This window comes from Chiloscyllium plagiosum, unplaced genomic scaffold (genome assembly GCF_037043375.1).
Source record: "Chiloscyllium plagiosum isolate Xiang-an unplaced genomic scaffold, Cpla_swu_hap1 HiC_scaffold_38, whole genome shotgun sequence".
Classification (NCBI taxonomy): Eukaryota; Metazoa; Chordata; class Chondrichthyes; order Orectolobiformes; family Hemiscylliidae; genus Chiloscyllium; species Chiloscyllium plagiosum.
Genome location: NW_028270176.1, coordinates 22,114,263 through 22,135,791, shown reverse-complemented (window position 1 = coordinate 22,135,791; position 21,529 = coordinate 22,114,263). Strand labels below are relative to the sequence as shown.

The 21,529-nt window shown below is 53.8% G+C and overlaps 1 protein-coding gene across 6 annotated transcripts in view; it reads left to right on the top strand.

The window, feature by feature from the left end:
• Window positions 1-11,132, top strand: part of LOC122552138 (hepatic and glial cell adhesion molecule-like) — a 79,261-nt gene extending 68,129 nt beyond the window's left edge. For all 6 annotated transcript variants that reach the window (XM_087981024.1, XM_087981022.1, XM_087981023.1 and 3 more), the window contains exons 4-6: window positions 6,139-6,408; window positions 9,204-9,329; window positions 9,470-11,132. In XM_087981024.1, the coding sequence (XP_087837150.1) occupies window positions 6,139-6,408; window positions 9,204-9,329; window positions 9,470-9,507 (434 nt within the window). In that variant the 3' untranslated portion in view covers window positions 9,508-11,132. The remainder of the gene's footprint in view (window positions 1-6,138; window positions 6,409-9,203; window positions 9,330-9,469) is intronic.
• Window positions 11,133-21,529: the final 10,397 nt, after the last annotated feature.

Here is a 21,529-nt window from a genome sequence, read left to right as displayed (position 1 = left end):
ATATGGCCAAATATGGTGAGCGGGATTAATGGTGTACAGAGAGATGGCCAACCATGATGGATGGGGTTAATAGTATGCAAACTGGAGGTCAATCGAGGTATTTGAGAATAATGATGGAGACAGAAGTGGCCGACTCTGGTGATTGGGGTTTATGGTGACTGAGAGGTGGCCAGCACTGCTGCCAGGGACCCAGGTTCGATTCCAACATTGGGCAATTGTGTGGGGTTTGCACATTCTCCCCATGTCTGCATGGGTTTCCTCCGGGTGCTCCAGTTTCCTCACACAGTCCAAAGATGTGCAGGTTAGGGTGGATTGGCCATGGGAAATTGTCCCATAGTGCCCAGGGCTGTGCAGGTTAGGGTGGATTGGCCATGGGAAATTGTCCCATAGTGCCCAGGGATGTGCAGGTTAGGGTGGATTGGCCATGGGGAATTGTCCCATAGTGCACAGGGATGTGAAGGTTAGGGTGGATTGGCCATGGGGAATTGTCCCATAGTGTCCAGGGATGTGCAGGTTAGGGTGGATTGGCCATGGGAAATTGTCCCATAGTGTCCAGGGATGTCCCATTTCCCTCTCCTCTCCAGAGTATCCCAGGGCCCTAACACCCCTTCCAGGTGAAGCAGCACTTAACCTGAATTTCTCACAATCCAGTCGTCTGCATTCGCTGCTCTCACCCTGGGCTCCTCTACAATGAGAGGAGAGACTGGGTGACTGCTTCACAGACCAGCGACGTTCTGCCCGCAGAGAGAGAGAGAGAGAGAGAGAGAGACCCTGAGCTTCCAGCTCCCTGCCACAGTAACCCCCCCACCCTGTTCCCCGGACCAACGTCCCTGCCTCAGGCTTGCTGCAGTGCTCCAGTGAAGCTCATTCAAACATTTCAGGGAACATTTCTGGGACACACGCACTAAACAACCCCACCGCTTCCGTGGTCGAACAGTTCAACACCCCCTCCCACTCCCCCCGAGGACACGCAAGTCCTGGGCCTCCTCCATTGCCAAATCCCGGCCACCCAACTCTGGAAGGAAGAACGCCTCATCTTCCGCCTTGGGACCCTCCAACCACACGGGATCAACATCCACTTCACCGCTTTCCTCATCTCCCCTCCTCCCACCTCATCCCAGATCCAACCCTCCAACTCAGCAACGCCCTCTTGACCTGTCCCACCTATCACCTTCACCCGCCCATCTCCATCCACCTATCGCCTTCCCAGCCACCTTCCTCCCAGCTCCACCCCCCCACCCTCCTATTTATCTCTCAGCCTTTTTCAGCCGCCCCCAATCCGGGTCAAGGGTTTATGCCCGAAACGTTGATTCTCCTGCTCCTCGGATGCTGTGCGTTTCCAACGCTACAGTATACAACTCAGAACAAGCTGGAAGAACAGCCCCTCATTTTCCGCTTGGGGACCCTGCAGCCCTCCGGACTCAATATCCAGTTCAATAATTTTGGGGCCTGAGCTCTCCCACATCCTTACGCCAATCCCACACACCAGGCCTTGTTATTACACAGGGCAGAAGTGGGGACCGCTGGAGATTAGAGTCAAGGTGAGAGTGGTGCTGGAAAATCACAGCAGGTCAGGCAACATCCGAGGAGCAGGAGAATCGACGTTTCGGGCAAAAGCCCTTCATCAGGAATGAGGGTTCCATCTCTATCAATGGTGACCGACTCAACACCAACATTTCTTACAAACCCACCGACTCCCACAGCTACCTGGATTACACCTTCTCCCACCCTGCCTCCTGCAAAAATGCCATCCGTATTCCCAATTCCTCCGCCTCCCCCGTATCTGCTCCCAGGAGGACCAGTTCCACCACAGAACACACCAGGTGGCCTCCTTCTTTAGAGACCGCAATTTCCCTTCCCACGTGGTTAAAGATGCCCTCCAACGTATCTCGTCCACATCCCGCACCTCCGCCCTCAGACCCCACCCCTCCAACCGTAACAAGGACAGAACGCCCCTGGTGCTCACCTTCCACCCTACCAACCTTCGCATAAACCAAATCATCCGCCGACATTTCCGCCACCTCCAAACGGACCCCACCACCAGGGATATATTTCCCTCCCCACCCCTTTCCGCCTTCCGCAAAGACCGTTCCCTCCGTGACTACCTGGTCAGGTCCACGCCCCCCCTACAACCCACCCTCCCATCCTGGCACCTTCCCCTGCCACCGCAGGAACTGTAAAACCTGTGCCCACACCTCCTCCCTCACCTCTATCCAAGGCCCTAAAGGAGCCTTCCATATCCATCAAAGTTTTACCTGCACATCCACTAATATCATTTATTGCATCCGTTGCTCCCGATGCGGTCTCCTCTACATTGGGGAGACTGGGCACCTCCTAGCAGAGCACTTTAGGGAACATCTCTGGGACACCCGCACCAATCAACCACACCGCCCTGTGGCCCAACATTTCAACTCCCCCTCCCACTCTGCCGAGGACATGGAGGTCCTGGGGCCTCCTTCACCGCCGCTCCCTCACCACCAGACGCCTGGAGGAAGAACGCCTCATCTTCCGCCTCGGAACACTTCAACCCCAGGGCATCAATGTGGACTTCAACAGTTTCCTCATTTCCCCTTCCCCCAACTCACCCTAGTTCCAAACTTCCTCTCAGCACCGTCCCCATGACCTGTCCTACCTGCCTATCTTCTTTTCCACCTATCCACTCCCACCCTCCCCCTTGACTTATCACCTTCACCCTCACCTCCATCCGCCTATTGCACTCTCAGCTCCTTTCCCCCCCAATCCCATCCCCCTCCCATTTATCTCTCAACCCCCGAGGCTCCCAGCATCATTCCTGATGAAGGGCTTTTGCCTGAGATGTCAAGTTTCCTGCTCCACGGATGCTGCCTGCCCTGTTAGCACACAAACTGTCATGACACATTCCATATTGTTAGCCACGGGCAGTCTCCATTAACAGTTCCCAGCCGGATCATTATCCACCCCGTTGTTTGTCCAACTGCTCTTCTCTCTCTTTAGGGACTATCCCCACCTATCGTTCATTCCTGACCTCTGACGTTCAGTTCAGAGAATAAGTGCTGTGTTTTGGTAGCAACAGCGGGGAGCGATAATCCAAACCAGGTGGTACAGCTGAAAAGGAGTGCACGATGTATATGTGCATCAGTCATTCCAATTGGCAGGTCGGACGGAGAGAGAGAGAGAGAGAGAGAGAGCGGTAAATAAAGCAGATAGTGTCTTTGGTTTATTGTTGAGGCACTGAGTACAAGAGCAGGAAGGTGATGTTGAACAAGGGAGGTGGCACGTTGGCTCAGTGGTTAGCACTGCTACCTCACAGCAGCAGGGATCCAGGTTCGATTCCAGCCCCGGGCGACTGTCTGTGTGGAGTTTGCACATTCTCCCCGTGTCTGCGTGGGTTTCCTCCCACAGGCACAAAGATGTGCACGTTAGGGTGGATTGGCCATGGGAAATTGTCCTGTCGTGTTAGATGCAATACTCAGGGAGTAAATATAGGGGAATGGGTCTGTGGGTCGGTGTGGACTTGTTGGGCCGAAGGGCCTGTTCCCATACTCTAGGGAATCAAATCTAATCTATGTACAAGACACTCATTAGTCTTCAGTTGGAGTATTGGAGTAAGAAGGACGTGTGTACGTCATTGAGAGAGAGCGCAGATCCGAGTTGCAGGAACGGTCACTGAGATGAGAGGTTTCAGTGATGAGGGTAGGTGGGAGAAACTGGAGATGTCTCCTTTAGAGAGGGAAAGGTAATGCCGTTGAAGAGATTTGAGAGAACTTTCCCCGATTCATGTGTCGAAACTGTCCCTGCCCATCAAAGGGTGCAAGATGCAGGGCTACAGATCGTAAGGTGATGTACACAGGAGGTAAATGCAATGTGAGAGCGAGAAAGACTTTCAGAGCCGGGAACACATACAGATTTGATTGAGGTGCTCAATAATTAATTCGGGGTTTACAAATGAGTAGAACAACAAGGGAAAAGGATATTATTAAAAACTGGAGAGGGCTCTGGAGAGATTTCCCAGGATGTTGCCGGGAATGAGAGGGTTTGAGTTATACAGAAAGGCTGGACAGGCTGGGGCTGTTTTCCCCGGAGCGTAGGAGGCTGAGGGGTGACCTTATAGAGGTTTATAAAATCATGAGGGGGCTAAATAAAGTGAATAGCTGCTGTCTTTTCCCCTGGGGTGGGGGATTTCAAAATGAGGCAGCATATTTTTTAAGGAGGGAGGAGAGAGATTTAAGAAGGGCACGTGGGGCAACTGTTTTCCCCAGAGGGTGGTCCATGTGTGGAATGACCTTCCTGAGGAAGTGGAGGGTGTGGGGACAGTTACAACGTTTAAAAGGGATTTGGATAAGGAGATGGACAGGAAAAGGGTTGGAGGGAGATGGGCCAGGAGCAGGAGGGGGAGGGGACTAGTTTAATTTGGGGATTAGGGTCAGCATGGATTGGATGGGCTGAAGGGTCTGTTTCCGTGCTGTAGGACTTTGTGACTCCCATATGTCATAAGACAATGGGACAACTCGGTACCTGGGTTCAACAGAAGTGATAAGGGTTTCGAAATGAGGTTGAGATATCTGAATATGACAAGGTGAAAGGAATCAATAATGAGGAGATGGTCAAGCACCGGTGATTAGGGGTAATGGTGTTGGAAAACTCTCAGCTTTAATGATGGTGAAGACTGTGACAGGCATATGATGAGTGGCTACCATGGAGTTGAGAGAGAGGTGGCCAGTGATGGTCCTTGGGATGTGTGGGTGTGTTGGCCATGCTAAATTGCTCATTGTGTTAGGTGCATTAGTCGGGGATAAATATAGGTTCGGGGAATGGGTCTGGGTGGGTTACTCTTCGGAGGGTCAGTGTGGACTTGTTGGGCCACAGGGCCTGTTTCTATACTGTAGGGAACCTAATATAATCTAATCCAAAACTCTGGTCGGTGTACTTTTTGGTGTTAATACAGGAAAGCAATGACAGTTATTAAGGTTATCAAACCCCGTGCAGCCCTGTCCCTGGGAGTGTTTGATGGGAGACAGTGTAGAGGGAGCTTTACTCTGTATCTAACCCCGTGCTGTCCCTGTCCCTGGGAGTGTTTGATGGGGAGACAGTGTAGAGAGAGCTTTACTCTGTATCTAACCCCATGCTGTCCCTGTCCCTGGGAGTGTTTGATGGGGAGACAGTGTAGAGAGAGCTTTACTCTGTATCTAACCCCATGCTGTCCCTGTCCCTGGGAGTGTTTGATGGAGCGACAGTGTAGAGGGAACTTTACTCTGTATCTAACCCCATGCTGTCCCTGTCCCTGGGAGTGTTTGATGGGGAGACAGTGTAGAGAGAGCTTTACTCTGTATCTAACCCCATGCTGTCCCTGTCCCTGGGAGTGTTTGATGGGGGGACAGTGTAGAGGGAGCTTTACTCTGTATCTAACCCCGTGCTGACCCTGTCCCTGGGAGTGTTTGATAGGGGGACAGTGCAGAGGGAGCTTTACTCTGTATCTAACCCCGTGCTGTCCCTGTCCCTGGGAGTGTTTGATGGGGGGACAGTGTAGAGGGAGCTTTACTCTGTATCTAACCCCGTGCTGTCCCTGTCCTGGGAGTGTTTGATGGGGGACAGTGTAGAGGGAGCTTTACTCTGTATCTAACCCCGAGCTGTCCCTGTTCCTGGGAGTGTTTGATGGTAGGACAGTGTAGAGAGAGCTTTACTCTGTATCTAACCCCGTGCTGTCCCTGTCCCTGGGAGTGTTTGTTGGGGGGACAGTGTAGAGAGAGCTTTACTCTATATCTAACCCCGTGCTGTCCCTGTCCTGGGAGTGGTTGATGTGGGACAGTGTAGAGAGAGCTTTACTCTGTATCTAATCCCGTCCTGTCCCTGTCCTGGGAGTGTTTGATGGGGTGGACAGTGTAGAGGGAGCTTTACTCTGTATCTAACCCCGTGCTGTCTCTGTCCCTGGGAGTGTTGGATGGTGGGACAGTGTAGAGAGAGCTTTACTCTGTATCTAACCCCGTGCTCTCTCTGTCCTGGGAGTGTTTAATGAGGGACATTGTAGAGGGAGCTTTACTCTGTAAGTAACTCCATGCAGTCCCTGTCCCAAGGATTGTTTGATGGGGGACTGTGTAGAGAGAGCTTTACTCCATATGTTAGCCTGTCCAATTGTAACATTTCAGTCCTTTCTGTTCCCAGAGCGCATTGCAGGGGTCACGGTCACCATGACCCCCAACGTTACCAACTCCATGCGGAACGTAACTCTCAGTTGCTCTGTGGAAGGTGGCACACGACCGGAATTCTCCTGGACTAAGGACTGGAAGAACATCACGGAGACGGAGAGATTGTCCATTGGGAATTCTGGACAGACTCTTGAGCTGTACATGCTCAGTGCGGAGGACTGTGGGATCTACACCTGCCTGGTCACCAATCAACTGAACAGCCAGACGCAAAGTCTGAGCCTATTAGGTGGCGTTGCGTTGCTACCTTAATGTCATTCATCAAACTTTGCGCGCTCTGGTTGGGTGTTGCCTCCTGTTAGATAGGATCCTATAAGTGGACAGCACTTTACTAAACAATCACGTGTGCTACAATTTCAGATCCAACCAGAAAGAGCTGGAGCAACTCTGGGCCGCAGGAATGGGGCTGGGCTTTTGTGTTCAGTTCAGAAACGCGAGATGGTTATGGGTATAGTTTTGCGACCTGAATGCAGGGAGAGGAAGTCGGAGCAGGGTTAGGGAAAGGCTAAGGCAGATTGGAGATTGCAAATCGCGGAGCGCTAAACGTAACAGGAGAGTGAATAGCTATGAGAGAGTGCAAGGTACAGATCGAGAGAAGACTTCAGTGGCAGAGAAAGGATGAAATCGAACTGAAAGCAAGGTTTTCAGGATGGAATACTGCGGGTTTATTAGAGGGGCACTGGGAGAATGGTCAAAATGGTGGGTATGAAGTCAGTGAGACGTCTTTTCAATTCACTCAAGGGGCTGATGGCATCACTGCTGGGTCAACATTTATCAGCCCCTTGTCCCTAGTTGCCCCCCCTTGGGAAGTTGGGGGTGAGCTGCCTACTTGACCCGCTGCAGTCCATGTGCTGTAGGGTAGGCCCACAATGTCCCTGAGGGAGGGAATCCCAGGATTCTGACCCAGGAAGGAACGGCCGATACATTTCCAAGTCGGCAGGGTGAGGGGCTCGGAGTGGAACTTGCAGGGGGGTGGTGTTCCCATGTACCTTGTCATAGAGTCAAAGAGTCTTCAGTCCAAATCGTCCATGCCGACCAGATATCTTAACCCAATCCAGTCCCATTTGCCAGCACTTGGCCCATATCCCTCCAAAACCTTCCTATTCATGTCCCCATCCAGGTACCTCTTAAATGTTGCAATTGTACCGGCCTCCACCACTTCCTCTGGCAGCTCATTCCATACACGTACCACCCTCTGAGTGAAAACGTTGCCCCTCAGGTCCCTTTTAAATTATTCCCCTCTCACCCTAAACCTATGTTCCCTACTTCTGAGGAAGGGTCACTCCAAAATGTTAACTCTGGCTTCTCTCTCCAAATGCGGCCAGATCTACTGAGATTTTCCAACAATTTCTGTTTTTACCTCTAACTTGAGACTCCCCCGCCCCATGGAAACGACCTTATCTATTAATCTTATCAATGCACCTCATGATTTTATAAACCTCTATAAGGTCACCCCTCAGCCTCCGACGCTCCAGGGAAATCAGCCCCAGCCTGTTCAGTCTCTCCAACCCTGGCATCATCCTTGTAAATCTTTTCTGAACCCTTTCAAGTTTCATAACATCCTTCCTGTAGCCAGAATTGAAACCAGAATTGAACGCAACATTCCAAACGTGGTCTAACCAATTTCTGCAACATGGCCTCCCAACTCCTGTACTCAATACTCTGACCAATAAAGAAAAGCCTACCAAACGCTGCCTTCACTATCCTATCTACCTGTGACTCCACTTTCAAGGAGCTATGAACCTGCACTCCAAGGTCTCGTTGCTCAGCAACACTCCCCAGGACCTTACCATTAGGTCCCGGCACGATGTGAATGTAACTTGTCACTTGTCAGTCGTATCTTCAGACCTCAACTGCACGTTGCCCTTAATTTTGATCTATTTTGATCACCTTGCTGGTTGAGGAGATATCTGTTATACTTTGTAAATATTGATTGACTTAGCCTCCATTGCTCTCTTCCGAAAGGACCGGTACTGCATCCTTTTGATAAACGCTCTCCCCCTGCCCGATTTAAATGGGCGTAATCTTCCTTTTTTAAAGTGTGTCATCTTGTCCCCTCAAGATCCTAAACCCCCTCGTGTTTTTTGGCTATGTGTCCAGCCTGTCCAACCTTTCCTGGCAAGATAACCTGCAACTCCGACCAGACCCCAGGAATCTGTTGAGCCAGTATTTGCCGAACCGCTTTCCAATGCGGTTGGATGTTGGGAGAATGAAACGTTTGTACAGGGTCTCAGGAACAGGGATCAAACCCACCCTGGACAGCTGCATCGAGGCAGATCGATTCTAATGGCCATGCAGCTCCTTTGCTGCACCTTTCAGTCCTGGAGATGTGTGTGTGTGTGTGTGTGTGTGTGTGTGTGTGTGTGTGTGTGTGTGTGTGTGTGTGTGTGTGTGTGTGTGTGTGTGTCTGTGTGTGTGTCTGTGTGTGTGTCTGTGTGAGTGAGTGTGAGTCTGTGTGTGAGTGTATGTGTGAGTGTGTGTATGAGTGTTTGAGTGTGTGTGTGTGTGAGTGGGTATGTGAGTGTGTGTGTTTGTGTGAGAAAGTGTGTGTGTGCGAGAGTGTGTGTGTCTGTGTGTGTGAATGTGTGTGTGAGTGTGTGTGTCAGTGTGTGTGTCTGGGTGTCAGTGTGTGAGTGTGTCTGTGTGTGTGTCTATGTGTGTCTGTGTGTGTGAGTGTGTGTGTGTATGTGAATGTGAGTGTGTGCGCGAGTGTGTGTGTGAGTGTATGTGCGTGTGTGTGTGAGTGTGTGTGTGTGAGTGTGTGTCTGTGTGTGTGTCTGTGTGTGTGTCTATGTGTGTCTGTGTATGTGAGTGTGTGCGAGTGTGTGTGTGTGTGAATGTGTGTGAGTGTATGTGCGTGTGTGTGAGTGTGTGTCTGTGTGTGTGTCTGTGTGTGTGTCTATGTGTGTCTGTGTATGTGAGTGTGTGCGAGTGTGTGTGTGTGTGAGTGTGTGAGTGAGAGCCTGTGTCTTGCCTGTGAAGACTGTAATGACCTTACCTATACTGAATTGTTCCCCTCTCCAGCATCTCCAAGCTTCCCGCAGTGCAGTCCAGATTGGGCTTTGCCAAAGAGACATCATTACCTGCTCGTCATCATAACCGTGGCCTCTGGCATCGTCTTGATGAGCTTGTTGATATATTCCACAAAGGGTGAGTATCCCATCCACTCGGTAGTTCCACAATGTTGACTGAATGGTGGTACGAAGGAGTCCGTGTATCTGAAAGGAGCATTATGTCGGTGACTTCATGGTGAAGTGTAATCCCCTTCTCTTTCCCATTCTCTCTTGCAGTCGGTAAGATCGCTCTCCAGAGAACCAGGTCAAAGTAAGCAGCCAGCGAGGGGCCGAATGTTTGAATCCAGCACATCATCGCAAGCAATGCTGCACCTCCCTCAGATATTTGCCACCGCGGTTTGAAAATGTCACTGACCAGGATAGGATCCCTGACCATTTTTTGAGTCACCCAGTCTCATCCGTTCAACTGTTTCCTTTGTGAGCATTATCACCAACAAGACAGCATGGTGAAGCCGTGAGAGAGCTACCTATCTCTGATGGCGGTTGAAAGTTAAGGATCGTCATGTCTCAGACGAGGGTGAGACCCTTCATGGCCTGGTCAGCCAGAGCAGGAACTGAACCCACGGTGCGGCGGCTATCACAATGCTTGAACAATCTGGCCCACCCAGCGTGCTGAGCTAACCGACCCTGACTGATGCTGCAATCCTTAACCTCACACACTTCGCTTCAATCTCAACTCAAGCCCCTTCACTGGTTCCTTCGAATAATTCACTCAGGGGATGTGGGTGTTGCTGGTTCGACCCAGCATTTATTGCCCATCCCGGATTGTCCAGGTGGGGGCAGTTCAGAGTCAACCGCATTCACTGTAGGTCTGGAGTCACGCGTTGGCCCAGACCAGTAGGGCTGGCAGTTTCCTTCCCTGTAGGACATTAGTGAACCAGATGGGATTTACCGGCAATGTATTCATGATCATCATTCAATTTTTAATTCCAGACGTTTATTGAGTTTAATATTTTACTGTAGCAGAATTCGAATCCAGCCCCCCCCACACACAGCGTTACCTGGGTCTCAGGATTAACAGTCCAACGATAATACCACTGGGACATCGCCTCTCCTCATCCATCCCCAACTGATGCTGCATCCCTTACCTTCCTGGACATCTCCCTCTTTGCCCCCTTTCCACAACCACACTGATACCTCTTCCTGTCCGGAAACTGTCGAATTCACAAACTCAGCGGTCTCTCCAAGTGGAGGATAACAGCACCATCTCTCCCTGCCCGGAAAACCCGGCATTCCAGCCCAGCACCTCTGCCAGAAACACGGGCAGGAATGCTCCGGTCGGGATCGACGCACTAGGAACCGAAGATGGAGGCGTTGACTCCTGCTGTGACGACGGGGACAGAGTGTCCCCACAGCGCAACCAATTCCAGCTGAACTACGGAGCATTTATCCACCCTTCCCAAGCTTAGTGAAGCGGAGCGGGCACTTGACGAGGGATTTTGGGAAGGGGAGCTGGCGGAGGAGAGCCGGAGAGTTACCCCAATCGGGAATTCGACAGCCTGCGGTGAGAGGGAGGGCTGACGAGAGAGAGGGTGGGGAGAGGGGGTTTTGCCAACACTTTGGCATGGGGATGGACGGCACTTACTGAATAATCCCAAGAGCACTCTTTGCTACATTAACTCCTGATTCGGGCCAAATGCTGGTGATCCCAAGTGATACCGCAGACTGGGCTGGCCAGCGGGCAAACTGACTCAGACTGGCACTGCGGGTGAATGTCAGTTCTACCAGGTATACAGAGGTGTCATATGCCTACGCTTTGCAATAGCCCAGAATGAGAGCAGCTGTTGGTTGTTTGAAGGAGTGGGCAGGACGTGTAGAAAAATCCTGCCCGTGCCGACGGAGACTGTAACCATCAATAAATCAGAAAGCCAATAACATGCCTCATCGCTGGAAGCATACCAAATTTACAAGGACGGACTCTTTCACATCAATTCAAATGAATGTAATGAATTCCTGCAGTGTTTTCAAAAATAAGTGGGCACTTTTGGGAGGTTTGGGCAGAGTGCATTGTTACCCTCAAGACAAGATTGTAGCCTAGCCAGAAACCAGTCTGTGTAAATTAGCCAGTGCTTGGAAATTGGGCACTCTCACGTTTGTGGCACTCGTACGAAAGGTGGGAAATGGGCAAACAGAGGGTGCGTTTCCATCACATCGATAAAGTTTCCATCACATACAGACAGGGGGGTTATGAAGGGGTTTCACACACTCCCCTTCATTGCTCAGCCCTTTGAGTGTAGGGGTTGGGGACGTCATGTTGAGGTTGTACAGGAAAATTGGTGAGGCCCCTTCTGGAATACTGTGTCCAGTTCTGGTCGCCCTGTTATAGGAAGGATATTATTAAACTGGAGAGGGTTCTGGAGAGATTTCCCAGGATGTTGCCGGGAATGGGAGGGTTGGAGTTATAACGAAAGGCTGGATAGGCTGGGACTGTTTTCCCCGGAGCGTAGGAGGCTGAGGGGTGACCGTATAGAGGTTTATAAAATCATGAGGGGGATAGAGAGGGTGAATGGTGGGTGTCTTTTCCCCAGGGGGCACATGTTTAAGGGGAGAGGAGAGAGATTTAAAAAAGACACGAGGGGCAACTGTTTTCCCCAGAGGGTGGTCCGTGTGTGGAAACCTTCCTGAGGAAGTGGGGGGGGGGGGGCGGGTGGCGGGGGACAGTTACAACGTTTAAAAGGGATTTGGATAAGGACATGGACAGGAAAGGGTTGGAGGGAGATGGGCCAGGAGCAGGCAGGGGGGACTGGGTTAGTTTGGGAACACGGTTAGCAAGGACTGAATGGCCCTAAAGGGTCTGTGTCTGTGCTGTAGGACTTTCTGACTCTCGGTACTTCGATTTAAAAGACACTTGGATGGGTACATGGACAGGGAAGGGTTTTGAGGGATAAGGGCCAAACACAGCCGAATGGGATTAGTTCCGTTTGGGAAAACCGGTCGGCATGGATGAGTTGGGCCGAAGGGTCTGTGCCCGTGCTGTGTGACTCTATGTTGCACCGGCAACGCCAAAGTGTTTCAGGCTGTGGGCCTGGTGGAGGTTGGGAACTGTTGGGTGGTTATTTCTGACTGGCGATGGGCCAAAGTCCTCGTTTTGGGAATGTGAGGTATAACATGTGAGGTGGCTGGGTCTACAATAAATGGAGTATAAAATGATGTGGGGGTGGGATGTGATTGAAGCTCACAGAATACGGTACGGCCTGGACAGAGTGGATGTCGGGGAGATGTTTCCATTGGTCGGAGAGACTAGGACCCGAGCGCACAGCCTCAGAGTAAAGGGAAGACCCTTTAGAACAGAGATAAGGAGAGACTTCTTCAGCCAGAGGGTGGGGAATCTGTGGGATTCACAACCAGGTGGGAGCCAGGTCACTGAGTATATTTAACACAGAGATAGAGAGGCTCTTGATTATCAAATGAATCAATGGTTAATGGGGAGAAGATGAGAGAAAGATTTTGAGAAACTTATCGGCCATGATAGAATGGTGGAGCAGACGCAATGGGCCGAATGGCCTAATTTCTGCTCCTGTGCTCTGATGGTCTTCTCTGCTGCAGCCCATGTGTCGGAAAGGCGGGTCATGACCCCTGCCATAACCTTCCCCTCCGCCGCCGCACCCTACACGATTTGGGGAGGTTGAGTCACTGCTGACTGAGTCAGAAGGCGATGCAGGGACTTGGCAGCACAGACACGCTCTGAGCCAGGGATGGGCCCACAGGGCTTGCGAAAGGACCGTGGGGATAGAGCTGGAGGCGATTCATGGGAACGCCCTCCGCCCTGCGTCTTCGAAGGGAGAGGCAGACAGTATAGAGACAAGCAAAGCAAGATCCCAAAATTGGGAATCTGGTAACTGACCCAGAGCTTCAGACCGGACCATTGGAAAGTGAATATTATCCCCAGGACCACAGAGACTAATCTCCTCTTCGAGATAGTGGCCAGGGCATCATTTACACTCATCCTCAGCACTGACCCTCCGACAGTGCGGCACTCCCACAGCACTGACCCTCCGACAGTGCGGCACTTCCTCAGCATTGACCCTCCGACAGTGCGGCACTCCCTCAGCACTGAGCGTCCGACAGTGCCCACTCCCTCAGCACTGACCCTCCGACAGTGCGGCACTCCCTCAGCATTGAGAGTCCGACAGTGCCCACTCCCTCAGCACTGACCCTCCGACGGTGTGGCACTCTCTGGGCACTGACCCGCCGACAATGCCCACACCCTCAGCACTGACCCTCCAACAGTGCGGCACTCCCTCAGCACTGACCCTCCGACAGTGCGGCACTCCCTCAGCACTGACCCTCCGACAGTGCAGCACTCCCTCAGCACTGACCCTCCGACAGTGCGGCACTCCCTCAGCACTGACCCTCCGACAGTGCGGCACTCCCTTAGCACTAACCCTCTGACAGTTTGGCACTCCCTCAGCACTGACCCTCCGACAGTGTGGCACCCCTCAGCACTGACCCTCCGACAGTGCGGCACTCCCTCAACACTGACCCTCTGACAGTGCGGCACTCCCTCAGCACTGACTCTCCGACAGTGCAGCACTCCCTCAGCACTGACCCTCCGACAGTGCGGCACTCCCTCAGCACTGACCCTCTGACAGTGCGGCACTCCCTCAGCACTGACTCTCCGACAGTGCGGCACTCCCTCAGCACTAATCCTCTGACAGTGCAGCACTCCCTCAGCACTGAGCCTCCGACAGTGCGGCTCTCCCTCAGCACTGACCCTCCGACAGTGTGGCACTCCCTCAGCACTGACCCTCCGACAGTGCGGCACTCCCTCAGCACTGACCCTCCGACAGTGCGGCACACCATCAGCACTAACCCTCTGACAGTGCAGCACTCCCTCATCACTGAGCCTCCGACAATGCGGCTCTCCCTCAGCACTGACCCTCCGACAGTGCAGCACTCCCTCAGCACTGACCCTCCGACAGTGCGGCACACCCTCAGCACTGACCCTCCGACAGTGCAGCACTCCCTTAGCACTAACCCTCTGACAGTTTGGCACTCCCTCAGCACTGACCCTCTGACAGTGTGGCACTCCCTCAGCACTGACCCTCTGACAGTGTGGCACTCCCTCAGCACTGACCCTCCGACAGTGCCCACTCCCTCAGCACTGACCCTCCGACAGTGCAGCACTCCCTCAGCACTAACCCTCTGACAGTGCAGCACTCCCTCATCACTGAGCCTCCGACAGTGCGGCTCTCCCTCAGCACTGACCCTCCGACAGTGCGGCGCTCCCTCAGCACTAACCCTCTGACAGTGCAGCACTCCCTCATCACTGAGCCTCCGACAGTGCGGCTCTCCCTCAGCACTGACCCTCCGACAGTGCGGCACTCCCTCAGCACTGACCCTCCGACAGTGCAGCACTCCCTCAGCACTGACCCTCCGACAGTGCGGCACTCCCTCAGCACTGACCCTCCGACAGTGCCCACTCCCTCAGCACAGACCCTCTGACAGTGCGGCACTCCCTCAGCACTGACCCTCCGACAGTGCCCACTCCCTCAGCACTGACCCTCCGACAGTGCGGCACTCCCTCAGCACTGACCCTCCGACAGTGCCCACTCCCTCATCACTGAGCCTCCGACAATGCGGCACTCCCTCAGCACTGACCCTCCGATAGAGCGGCACGCCCTCAGCACTGATCCTCTGACAGTGCAGCACTCCCTCATCACTGAGCCTCCGACAGTGCGGCTCTCCCTCAGCACTGACCCTCCGACAGTGCGGCACTCCCTCAGCACTGACCCTCCGACAGTGCAGCACTCCCTCAGCACTGACCCTCCGACAGTGCGGCACTCCCTCAGCACAGACCCTCCGACAGTGCGGCACTCCCTGAGCACTGACCCTCCGATAGTGCGGCACGCCCTCAGCACTGACCCTCTGACAGTGCGGCACTCCCTCAGCACTGACCCTCTGACAGTGCGGCACTGACAGTATGGAGACAAACAGGCCCCCTTCCTGTTTGCTCCTGAAATCCTGCTGTTAGGTCCAGGCGCTCAGCACAATTGCCCTCCCTCGAGTACCCCCATCAGCCCACTGGTGAGTCTGCTCGGTGCTGCAATGAAATCCAGGCTGCTCCGATACACCACCATTCGGCCTACGCTCCGTCCCCTCACTGACAAACAACCCACCTCAATCCAACCTCAACATCCCTGACCTTCCTGAGGAAGTGGGGGGGGTGGTGTGTGGGGACAGTTCCAACGTTGAAAAGCCATTTGGAAAAGGGCATGGATAGGAAAGGTTTGGAGGGAGATGGGCAGGGAGTGGGCAGGTGGGACTAGTTTAGTTTGGGATTATGGTCAGCACGGTCTGGGTGGGCCGAAGGGTCTGTTTCTGTGCTGTTGGACCCTCAGTACGTAGATGTAAAAGACCTTTGGATGGGTACATGGACAGGGAAGGGTTTTGAGGGGTATGGACCAAACGCAGCCGAATAGGGTTAGCTCCGTTAGGGAGACATTAACCACTGTGTGAAAGCATCCCACTGTCCTCTGGCCCTACCTCCCACCTTCAATGAGATTGCACCCCCCCCATCCTAAGTCTTCCACACAAAGGGGAGCAACTGCTCCACATCTCCCCTCCCTCCCAAAAGTGTGGAGATACCGGTGTCAGACAGGGGTGGACGCAGTCAGAAATCTGAACATGGGGTAGCTCTCCGAGAGTTGGAGGTCTCAAACAGACCTGACGGACAATAACCTGGAATCCAGTGGATTCAGACACAGCGACACCCCCTTCCCCCAACCCTCATAACAATCCCCCCACCCCCGCGAGGGTTTCGTCAGCTTCCATCCGCTCACCCTTCATCCTTCAAAGCCCCCGACGCGAACGGGCACCCAACCCCCCCCCCCCTCCCTCGTGAGGCATGTCCCTCCATCCTCGGGATCCGCGGCACCCTCTCTGGGTCACCTCCGATTCCAGCCCCATCTCCCTGGAGTCCTCCCTACCCCACATGCCTCACCCCCACCCCTCCACCCCACCTCCCCCCCGAGACCAGAAGGACCGCCATCAACCACAAGCAGCAGCTCCTGCATTTGGACGGCGCCCAGGTTCAAGTGGCGAACAAGAGGCCCGTTCCGCCTCGGAGGTCGTGCATTTCCCTAGCGCCTTCCCTGGCGTGCCAAGAGTCCAGTAGAGGCGCTCTCCAGTGTTTAAGTCATTGGCGAGGTGGAGCCGGAGAGTCACAGCACAACAAGATCCCACACAGCGCGAAGTGTCTGTGATCTGTCATCTCCAGAACGTTTTCGGAAATATCAATCCCCGGGCCCATGGGGAACAGACTTCCTGTGCTCCACTTTGGAAATGGGGACTCCAGGAGTTGGTGGAAGGGAGGCCGGGTTGATTGTCTCAGCTAAGATCCAGCACCCATTGTCCACAGGACGCTCCCTCAGACAGTGCGACACTCCCTCGGCACTGACCCTCCGACAGTGAGGCATTCCCTCAGCACTGACCCTCCGACAATGCAGCACTCCCTCGGCACTGACCCTCTGACAGTGTGGCACTCCCTCAGCACTGACCCTCCGACAATGCAGCACTCCCTCGGCACTGACCCTCTGACAGTGTGGCACTCCCTCAGCACTGACCCTCCGACAGTGCGGCACTCCCTCAGCACTGACCCTCCAACAGTGCGGCACTCCCTCAGCACTGACCCTCCAACTGTGCCCACTCCCTCTGCGCTGACTCTCTGACAGTGCCCACTCCTTCAGCAATGACCCTCTGACAGTGCCCACTCCCTCAGCAATGACCCTCCGACAGTGCAGCACTCCCTCAGCACTGACCCTCTGACAGTGCCCACTCCCTCAGCACTGACTCTCTGACAGTGCCCACTCCCTCAGCAATGACCCTCCGACAGTGCAGCACTCCCTCAGCACTGACCCTCTGACAGTGCCCACTCCCTCAGCACTGACCCTCCAACAGTGCGGCACTCCCTCAGCACTGACCCTCCAACTGTGCCCACTCCCTCTGCGCTGACTCTCTGACAGTGCCCACTCCCTCAGCAATGACCCTCCGACAGTGCAGCACTCCCTCAGCACTGACCCTCTGACAGTGCGGCACTCCCTCAGCACTGACTCTCCGACAGTGCCCACTCCCTCAGCACTGACTCTCTGACAGTGCCCACTCCTTCAGCAATGACTCTCTGACAGTGCCCACTCCCTCAGCAATGACCCTCTGATAGTGTGTCTCAGATCCCTCCACTTTGCCTGACCTGGGGACTGAGATTTAGAGACTTTGCGAAAGTCTGTGGTCGTCCTGCGTGAGAATGCAATAGATGTTTATGTTTTGCACTGAAAGTAATTGCTGTGTTGTAATGTGCACTTTAGCCTCTGTATCTGCAAGTCACCTCATCTTAATTATAAATGATATCATATTTGACATGAGTTGTGTAATAATTGTCTCTCCTGGTGGCAAAATGTTATGTTGAGTTTTGTAAACACTGTGTACCAAATCTCTACATGGTTCCAAAATTTGAAAAAGTATGCATCTGAAGATGTGCATTATTAGATTCTGGATAAGTGTGCACTTTTAACCTGTCAAAACCCAACCACTGGCAAAGATCGAGCATGGAAACAGACCATTCGGCCCAACTCGTCCATGCTGACCCAGATATCCCAACCTAATCTGGTCCCATTTGCCAGCACCCGGCCCATATCCCTCCAAACCCTTCCTATTCATGTCCCCCTCCAGATGCCTTTTAAATGTTGTCATTGTACCAGCCTCTAGAGATGTTTGAAGCAAGGGATGAGGTAAAGGCCATTCGGCCCTACCCCACCCCCACATTCTGCCCTCCATTGCTATACATCTTGGGTCAATTTGGGATGGGCAGTCCCAAAATTCCTCACTCGCTAAATATCTCCACTAACCCTGAGCGCCGTGAACTGTAATGATTGGCGCCCAGTTTACAGGATACCACACGTGACACGGCCCCCTGACTGCCACCAAACCAAAAGGCTACAGGTCTCCAAACTTCGTTGCCATGATGAATCTTTTCATGATCCTTCCCTCCCCATTCCCCTCCAGCAGATGACTCCGTCAACTGTTGAGACTGGAGGAAGAGGACAGTGAAGCAAAGACAGTCAGAGTGACATGGATCTGCTGATCCTCAGGATATCCTCAGGCAATCCGACCTTGACTGGATATTTCAGACTGCTGGTGAGGTCAGCACAGCAAGATCCCAAAATTGGGAATCTGGTAACTGACCCAGAGGCTTCAGACCGGACCATTGGAAAGTGAATATTATCCCCAGGACCACAGAGACTAATCTCCTCTTCGAGATAGTGGCCAGGGCATCATTTACACTCATCCTCAGCACTGACCCTCCGACAGTGCGGCACTCCCTCAGCGCTGACCCTCCGACAGTGCGGCACTCCCTCAGCGCTGACCTTCTGACAGTGCGGCACTCCCTCAGCACTGACCCTCCGACAGTGCGGCACTCCCTCAGCACTGACCCTCCGACAGTGCGGCATTCCCTCAGCGCTGACCCTCCGACAGTGCGGCACTCCCTCAGCACTGACCCTTCGACAGTGTGGCACTCCCACAGCGCTGACCCTCCAACAGTGCGGCACTCCCTCAGCGCTGACCTTCTGACAGTGCGGCACTCCCTCTGCACTGACCCTCCGACAGTGCGACACTCCCTCAGCACTGACCCTCCGACAGTGCGGCACTCCCTCAGCACTGACCCTCCGACAGTGCGGCATTCCCTCAGCGCTGACCCTCCGACAGTGCGGCACTCCCTCAGCACTGACCCTTCGACAGTGTGGCACTCCCACAGCGCTGACCCTCTGACAGTGCGGCACTCCCTCAGCACTGACCCTCCGACAGTGCGGCACTCCCTCAGCACTGACCCTTCGACAGTGTGGCACTCCCACAGCGCTGACCCTCCGACAGTGCGGCACTCCCTCAGCACTGACCCTCCGACAGTGCTGCACTCCCTCAGCACTGACCCTCCGACAGTGCGGCACTCCCTCAGCACTGACCCTTCGACAGTGTGGCACTCCCTCAGCACTGACCCTTCGACAGTGTGGCACTCCCACAGCACTGACCCTCCAACAGTGCGGCACTCCCTCAGCACTGACCCTTCGACAGTGTGGCACTCCCACAGCACTGACCCTCCAACAGTGCGGCACTCCCACAGCACTGACCCTCCGACAGTGTGGCACTCCCACAGCACTGACCCTCCAACAGTGCGGCACTCCCACAGCACTGACCCTCCGACAGTGCGGCACTCCCTCAGCACTGACCCTCCGACAGTGCGGCACTCCCTCAGCACTGACCATCCGACAGTACCCACTCCCTCAGCACTGACCCTCTGACAGTGCAGCACTCCCTCAGCACTGACCCTCCGACAGTACCCACTCCCTCAGCACTGACCCTCTGACAGTGCGGCACTCCCTCAGCACTGACCCTCTGACAGTGCGGCACTCCCTCAGCACTGACCCTCCAACAGTGCAGCACTCCCTCAGCACTGACCCTCCAACAGTGCGGCACTCCCTCAGCACTGACCTTCCGACAGTGCCCACCTCCTCAGCACTGACCCTCCGACAGTGCCCACTCCCTCAGCACTGACCCTCCGACAGTGCCCACTCCCTCAGCACTGACCCTGGTGGTTCCCTTCCTCTTTCCTGTGAGGTGAGAGTGCCTGCGCTCTCCTCCTGCTGCACTGTTCTGTCCCCTGTGATTGTATTGGGTCGGAAAGTCACACGTAGAGCTGATATTGATCCACACGTCTGAGAGACTGCTCCCTGCCTCCTGCTGACCTGGATTATCTCGGTGATGCTGACAAGGAAACCATTGGCATTGAAGAGCATGGTCTATTGTCTCTCTCTCTCACACACACATACACCCACATACACACACTCACATACACACGCTCACACACACACACACTCACACTCACACACACACACACTCACACACACACATACACCCACACACACACACCCACACACACACACTCACACTCACAGACACAGACACACACACTCACATACACACTCATACTCACACACGCATACACACTCTTTCACACACATACTCACACACACGCACACTCACATACACACACATACACACAGTCACACACAGTCACACACACACTCGCGCATGCACACACACATATTAACACACTCACACACCCACACACGCACAGACACACCCACACACGCACAGACACACATACAGAGACACACACTCACACACTCACTCACACACACACTCGCGCATGCACACACACATATAAACACACTCACACACCCACACATACTCACACAGACACACAGACCCACCCTCTGAATAACAGATCATACTAAGTCTTGTCTCTTCACAGCACATCGTGTGTACAGCATGGTCCCTGGGGCAGTGTCCACTTCGCGTGAGTGTGTGGGCATGGTTACCACGCTAACCAAACCCCGGCCCCCTCCCGAACAGGCGAGTGCTGGGCGGAGCCCCCGAATGACAGATTTAACTCGGCCATTTGGTCCGTCGTGACATACAGGAGCAGAGTCAGGCCATTCGGCCCATTGAATGTGTCATGTCATTGATTGAGATCGTAGACATGAGACCATATGATAGAGGGGGAGAGTCAGGCCATTCGGCCCATTAAGTGTGCCATCTCATTGACTGAGATCGTAGACATGAGACCATATGATAGAGGGGGAGAATCAGGCCATTCGGCCCATTGAGAGGCTTTGACATTCAATATGCGATCTTGGTCATGGGACCATGAGATAGCGGAACAGAATTAGGCCATTCGGCCCATCAAGGCTTCTCTGCTGTTTGGTCCTGGCTGATATGTTTCTCAAGAAGAAAGTGAGGACTACAGATGCTGGAGATCAGAGCTGAAAATGTGTTGCTGGAAAAGCACAGCAGGTCAGGCAGCATCCAAGGAACAGGAGAATCGACGTTTCGGGCATAAGTTCTTCTTCAGGAATGAGGAAAGTGTGTCCAGCAGGCTAAGATAAAAGGTAGGGAGGAGGGACTTGGGGGAGGGGCGTTGGAAATGCGATAGGTGGAGGGAGGTCAAGGTGTGGGTGATAGGCCGGAGTGGGGGTGGGGGCGGAGAGGTCAGGAAGAAGATTGCAGGTTAGGAAGGCGGTGCTGAGTTCGAGGGATTTGACTGAGACAAGGTGGGGGGAGGGGAAATGAGGAAACTGGAGAAATCTGAGTTCACCCCTTGTGGTTGGAGGTACAAGTTCACCTTCACCTCCACACACATCATTTCTTGCATCCGCTGCACCCGATGTGGCCTCCTCTATATTGGGGAGACAGGCCGCCTACTTGCGGAACGTTTCAGAGAAC